At 40.2% G+C, this 7,360-nt stretch overlaps 1 protein-coding gene across 1 annotated transcript; it reads left to right on the top strand.

Moving 5' to 3' along the window:
• On the top strand, nt 1-6,994 carry tspan36 (tetraspanin 36). Its single transcript, XM_068704133.1, has 7 exons — nt 1-220; nt 3,091-3,282; nt 3,469-3,543; nt 4,498-4,593; nt 5,197-5,343; nt 5,476-5,559; nt 6,321-6,994. Exons 1-7 carry the CDS (start codon nt 161-163, stop codon nt 6,399-6,401), a joined length of 735 nt encoding a protein of 244 aa, XP_068560234.1. The 5' UTR covers nt 1-160; the 3' UTR covers nt 6,402-6,994.
• Nucleotides 6,995-7,360: the final 366 nt, after the last annotated feature.

The raw sequence follows: 7,360 nt of genomic DNA, 5'->3' as shown, positions 1-7,360 counted from the left end.
TGTGATCACAGTCACTGCAGCCAGACAGACCGAGAAAACTTGTGACCAAAGCCAGCAGGAGAAGCAGCAGCGCGGCTTCCTGCGACATAAAGACTCTGTACCGCATCGCAGACCCAACGGTCCCCCCTTTCATTCAACCTCTTCATCTCCGCCAGACAACATGGACTGCGGGATTTTCACGTCCAAGACCGTCCTCCTCTTCCTCAGCTTGGTGTTTTGGGTAAGGCGCGGTGTTATTCCTCCACCTGCAGGGAATTGAATTCATACCGATGGCTCTTTTGGAAGGAGAACTGAAAACGGCGCAATCCTCGCCTTTATTTCTGTCGCTCGTCGCTATTTGTTGTTATTCTGTAGTGTAAGTTTACACTCTGCAAATCACGCAATGTTATGTCCTGATAAACATCTTCGCCTGCCCCAGTTTTCTGACTGGTGGACTCGTTATCACTTCACCGTACTTCCTCATTTTGACTTTATCTTGGCCATCAAAAGATTCCTTACAGGCTATGAGTAACACATGTTCCAATCATGTGCATTTACGTCCAGCTGAGTCAGAGTTCAGGCTGATAGTGTGACAGCTAAACCCTGTCAGTCACGGATCACCCTGAACTCTGACTCATTAGCGAGGTTTGACCAGAGTTCATTATGTGGTTTTGTTTTATTGTTTTGCTCCTGTCAGTCGATTCACCACGACTCTCCCCAGCTGTCAGCCACCCCATCAGAGGAAAAATGGGTTTTAAAGGACCTAAACTGTTCTGCTGTGCGGTGGCTCATGTCTGTGTAATTTGATTACTGTGAGAGAGAGAAAACATGGAGCTGGCTTATCCACTTTTTACTTCCACATTCTCAGACTTCTCTCCAACCTGCAGCTTATTTCTTTCTCGTAGTCTGACCCTTCTGGTTTCCTCACCTCGAACAGGTACATTGATTTGATTGAAGGTGTCTTTTCTTGTTTTTCTCACCAGTCAGGCATTTAACACACAGCATATCCGTACAACAACATTATGTGACACACATTGAAGCGTTCTTGTTGCAAAGCAGTACAAATGTATTGAGAGACCTCCAAGCAAATATCTCAAAGCTTCACACACACACACACACCTGGATTGGTCCTGTTTTCTCAAACGGCCCAGTTATGTAGCCCGCTAATCTAAACAAGCTAAATCCATGTATTAGAATCTAACAGTAAGCAGGCTCAGAGTAACCAGTACGGTAATTTCTTTAGTCAGCTTCACCATCATTATGGAATCAAGGATATCAAGCAACAGTGCTGGTCTATGCTGTGAGAGAAAGTGCACATTTTGAACAAGGTCAACTGTAATTTGGGCATAGGAGAGAGTTATTGGGAATTATTTATTGTTTTATCTTAATTCAAACAAAATATCAAATTATTCTTTCACTGTAAAGCCTCCCTTCCTTACTAAATCATATTATGCAGCTTAACGTTGTTAAAACCCCCCAAAAAGGTTATTTTACATTCAGAATTTTCAAAAGATTGCAGATATTTCATCGGGAAAATGTGTTCAAAAGCTCCACTGAACAATTAGAATATTTTCATATGATGGGATTGTGTAAGAAAAATTTCTTTTTTTTGTTCTATTCAAATTGGGTGATTTAAGGCGAAGATCACAAGTTCAAAGGTCAATGTGCTATGAATGTTTGGAAGCACATGAGCAGAAATATCCTGCTTTCTCCCCCAAAACTACCATCAAGTCCTCCTCTTGGAATTTGGCCCAAGATACAGTACTAGTACATCTGTCATGTGGGTCCTGCTAACATCATCGAGAGACATCGCCTCAGAGGTTTCTCACATTCCAGAGAGGTGGCACCGTGCATGGGCGCTGTCTGATGTGTAAACCTCTTTGTGCTGCTTCTTAGGCACAGGATCAGAATTTCTGGAAAGATTAGGGGTGAGCGGTGGGGGGGGGGGGGGGGGGGGTGTAGCGTAACAACCCCACAGGGATCCCGTGACTTTGGAGTGATTAACAGAAGTGAGTCATGTGGCTGTAGTGGAGGATGAATGATTGTTAGGCCGCACATAACACAAATGGAAACAAAAGACAAGCACACAATCTATAACTCCCACCATTACGGGGGAAGTGATACTGACACTGACGCCGATCCGCAGACGCCATGAAGGGGGATTTCTGACTTTAAGTAAGAAAGGATAGCGGCGTGGCTTTTGCCACACATTTACCGTCCATCGTGCAGATTTGCCTGACGACATATTTTCATATTCTAGCTGAATATGATTGCAGGATTCACACAAACAGTTACAGTATATAGTAAAATCTCATTTGCTGTTTCGATTCTAAAGTGTTATTTATCTAGTTTTCTTTACTCAGCAGTTGATTTAGTTATTTTTCCCCACCCTACTGGGCTTCTTTTATCACAGACTTTAGTTTCAATACAGTGAGTTTGAAAGTGGAACGAGTCAAAAGCACTGTTGATGGGATAAATACTGAAGAGCCATTGTTTTCTTAGCAGTCATCTCTGTTCTTGAACTTTCTGTAGCTGTGACTGTCGACAGACTTTGGGGTTTTTAGAAGCAGAATTGCGTCATTTTACAATTACAGGAATTATCCGTTTCAAAGCGGCCGCCGTGATTCCAGTCTGTACTGTGTGCGTGTCAAATTGGCCAACCAACACGCAGTCTTGTGATTGTTGAGCTCACTGCTGAAGTATGAAAAGTATAACTTAATGCCTCACATATCTGAAAACACATCGGTGACCTTCACAGCCTGTGTTCATCACATGAGATCACAGCAGATGATGGAGGGAGAACAAACCGCTTTGTGATTTATGGTTATTTTCCTAAATCTATGTCATGTCAGCCGAACAAGACCAAACTGACTCAAATCTAACATCAGTATTCATGAATGGAAGATTTAAAAACTTTTCTCTCAGACGTTGGCTATTTGATGTACAGAATATGTTCTTCTTCAGCTCTTAACTGATTATACATGTAATAGAAAAGCATTCTGATCTGTATGCAGGCATGTTAAATCTTTATTCTCACCATAACCATATGGCTAAATTGTCAATTGTGAGTTAACACCTTGATGTGCAACATGTCGTTTCTCCTCTCGGCAGGTTGCAGGAGCGGCGTTGGCCTACGTCGGCGCCTACGTCATCAAGAGCTATGACAACTTTGACAGTTTCATTCAGGACAAGTACACCTTGGTCCCAGCTGTTATCATCATTGGCGTCAGCGTGGTGATGTTCATTTTTGGTCTGGTGGGATGCTGCGCCACACTGCGGGAGTCCAAAGTCGGGCTTAGCTTCGTAAGTGTGTGTGTGTGTGTGTGTGTGTGTGTGTGTGTGTGTGTGTGTGTGTGTGTGTGTGTGTGTGTGTGTGTGTGTGTGTGTGTGTGTGTGTGTGTGTGTGTGTGAGAGAGCGTTCATGAGCTGTTGTTTACCTTTTTCAGTTTATTTCCCGCACTAACTTTCTCCTGTTTTCTCCCACTGCAGTTCTTTCTGATCATCGTGGGGATCTTTGCAGCGGAAGTGGCTGCTCTGGTATTTAGCTTCATCTACCAAGGCAAGGTGAGTCACAGATGTGTGTGTGTTCTGTCACACAATGGGCCTCATTCACCAAATCTCTTTTTGAAACACATTCACACGGTTTTCACTGTGATCATGACATTCACCAATGTTTTTCTTATTTTGTTTAAGTTTGTGCCAAATTAATGGTTATTGAATTTGATCATTTTTATCATTTATAATATTTTTAATAATTATTTTCATTACTGCCTATAATGATTACGGTTACAGATCAAAAAGCTTGGGACAGAATTTTGTTTAAATAATTTACTTATAGTAATAAAGTAGCCGCTTACAGTGTTCATTTGGGGTCTTTTCATACATTGACAGGATATAGTAAAAAATTATACTGTGACTCTATTTTTATATTAAGCAATGATGGCTGGATGATTATATTCAGGCTTGTTAAGAATTTAGAAATGCACTAAAACATCCGCCAGGCTGTGGCTTAGTCGACTATTTGCACTACTGATGTAACTGTACAGTATATGTAAACAGCACAATACTGTGTTAGGCTATAGCTTGATTATAATTTTAAATACAATCATTTCAAATAATTATATATAAACATCAAATGTAGATATTTGAATAATGTACAGTAATTTATTGGTTACAGTCATTTAAAAAGCTTTTGAAACAGTCAATACAATTCATTAAATAGCAAAGATGTCCATTTCATTACTTCATAGAATAAATGTCAGTTAGGTGGTAATCTGCATGAGAAATAAAGAAAAAGAAATGAATCATTATAATAATCATCTGCTTATAGTAATCAATTCGACCCGGACAATCATGATCACTACAAGAGGTTTACACTGTATTTTACAAAGCATTATGGTCTATTACAATATAAAAAACCACTACACTGACACGTATGAATTCAATTTAGTTTAAATTCTGTTGCGGCACATTTGTACGCGGCTGCCAACATTGTGTTTTATTCTTATGTCTGTCCAGATAAACGCAGACCTGGAGCGCTCCATGAATGACGTCTTCATGAAGTACGATGGACAGGGAGCTGAGACCAAAGCTGTGGACTACCTGCAGACTCAGGTCGGTGTCACATCCTACTGTCTATACATAGCTTTGGTTTCTCAGTATTTGCATTCTCTCTCGCATGCTTTCATTTCCTACTCTTGTGCTTTCATTTTACTCCTCAGTCTATCTTTCTCTTGCCTTTTTAAGACACAGATACTAAAACACAGTATACTGTTCATTTTGTTGGTGATAACTGTATTTCGATATCCCGGTATATGGTAAAAAAAAAAGATAATGTTCTGTTGCTCATGCTGGCCTGTGAGAGAAAAGTCTTCAACAATACATACAAATAAAACAAAGAAGTCCATAAGCAACTTCTGCGCTCTCCACCTACGTGTTCTTAATGCACCAACTTGACAGCTCTGGGTCTGTCAGATGTCATTCTGGGAAATGCAGTAGTAGTAGAAGATTAAGCAGGTCCATTGAAAGTGTGAGGGTCAGAAAATAACCAAGACGTCACACATTCCCAAATATCTTTCTGCACCGTACCTCTCTTAACAGTATTGATGACGTAACCTTTTCATAAAGTGTCAGTCTTTCCTTTTCTCTTTTTGACTCATTTAGTTGTCTTTTAGTTCTATATTCACTCCCGTCTGTCCCCTCTTCGTCTTTGTGCAGCTGCAGTGCTGTGGTGTCATGAATTACACCAGCTGGTCCAACACCACCTGGTTTAGCAACAACAACAACACCGTACCTGCGTCCTGCTGTAAAAACAGCACTCAGTGCACTCGCAGACTGGACCAACCGGACCAACTTAACACACAGGTAAACATTCCTCTATTTGACATAAATGCTGTGTGTACATGCGGTTACATTGAGCTGTTTATTTGGTATTGATGATTAATATAATAATGATATACACTGTGTGCACTCACTGTACTTGTGCATGTATTTTAGGGCTGTGAGGTGAAGCTGGATCACCTCCTACAGGGTGTGTTGGGTTACGCCATGATGGTCATTCTGGGCTTCGCCATCATCAAGGTAAAGACGGTCACATCCAGTTGAGCAGCTGTGAATGAGCGTTACTGTAATTCCCACTTTCTGTTATCAGTGTGCAGTGAGCGGCGCGTCGATCGGTGCAATAGATGGTGTATCTACGAGGAATACCCGGCTGCATGTTCTCCTCACTGTGCCAACCGATACTAATTGCAGATCATCAATGATCCATATTGTTGTTTGATTATAGAACCTGGTCTACAAGGTTTCGGATAAAACATTTTTGCCACCGTCCCGTAAATATTTTCAACCACTCTGAAGTCTGTAAACCATAAAAAAATTCAAAATGTTTACTTTACTTATAGTTTTTTTTCCCCACTCATGAAAACAAACAATGAAAATAAGGAAATTAAAGATTGTAATTTTAATTGATTAAAACAAGTCTTGTCATTAGTAGTTTTAATGATGCATTATAAGCTGCTTTGAGCTAGTGTTAGGAAGTTAAACAGCTCATAATTTATCTCTTAATATCTATTTCATATTGCTGTGAAAACATTTCCTTCAAACAACTGGATTTATTCAAGTTTCTCACCAAAGCTACATTTTATGGTTAATATTAAACAGTGTAATGAATCGAACCGTACGGATCATGGATCAACAGTGGTCCGTTACACCACTACCTACTAAATGTGTAATATGTTGGAAAAATGAAAGTACATGACCTGGTCCCGTCACATATCATATGAACCTCCAGAAAATAGATTTTAAGAGCTTGAGTCTGACTTCCTTTATCTTTTCTGTTGCAGTTCTTCGGGATGCTGAGCGTTTGTGTGATCACCTGTAAAACCAGCAGCCGGAGGACCGGCTACCAGCCTCTGTATGCCTAAACCAATCACCGACCACCTCTTCATTTTGCTTGACTAGGTTTAGCTGACCACTCACTCAGCAGTAACACATCCAAGCCGAGTTTCATTTAAATAATGGCATGTATAGTACACACAAATGGCAGACAGTGTCTCAATATTAAGGGGATCTTGCCAGAGCATTCCTCCACATATGAACGCAGCACGAATGTTCCTCTGCCTTGTTATATCACTTTGCTGAATGTGGTTTTCAATTTTGAGTTATTATCGTCTAAATTTTCCACTTTGGATATTTTCCATAAGGTTAAGTGGCCCAAGGTCTCTGTGCTGTTTCAGCCCAGCTACTGTATTATTCTTTGATGAAGGACTTCAAACTATATTTGAAGCTTTTTGTGATTGTGAACAAAAGGACAGCGATTTTATGTTTTATTTACGGTTGCAATATTTATAGCCAACTGAATTTAATATTCAAAATAATATATACACACACACACACACACACACACACACGTTTTATGGTCAGTTAACTGTATTGAGTTATGTGACAATTAAAATAGCTGGACTTTGGTTGTGTTTATTATGTTTCTAAATTAAAATGGGTGAACATTTCACAATAATTTGGAGTTTGGAGCAGTTCATATCACATCATTGTGTTGTTGCCTTGCCTTCAGTGTTTTTTTTGTGTTTTTACAATCTATCCATCAGCCTATAGAGATGGGTCATACTGGCAGTTGAACACATGTATTATGTGTAATTATGAAATTAGGGGGAAACAGCTGTGTTTAACAGCAGACCAGTGTTGCAGAGCATCACATGAAACGTGTCCCATAGTGCAGTGGTTCTCAACAGGTCTGGCTGCGGGACCCACCATCACCCCTTAATGAGAAGCCACGACCCAAATTTTTAACTTCTCAAATGTATTTAGTGAAAAGATAGTGCAAATCCATATCTCATGTAGTCGGTGTCCTACTTGCGTTTCGCTC

This window comes from Cebidichthys violaceus, unplaced genomic scaffold, assembly GCF_023349555.1.
Source record: "Cebidichthys violaceus isolate CVI_PGR_0920_01 unplaced genomic scaffold, fCebVio1.0.p SCAF_9, whole genome shotgun sequence".
Classification (NCBI taxonomy): Eukaryota; Metazoa; Chordata; class Actinopteri; order Perciformes; family Stichaeidae; genus Cebidichthys; species Cebidichthys violaceus.
The sequence above is the reverse complement of the archived record's forward strand: the minus strand, read 5'-3'. Positions and strand labels throughout refer to the sequence as shown.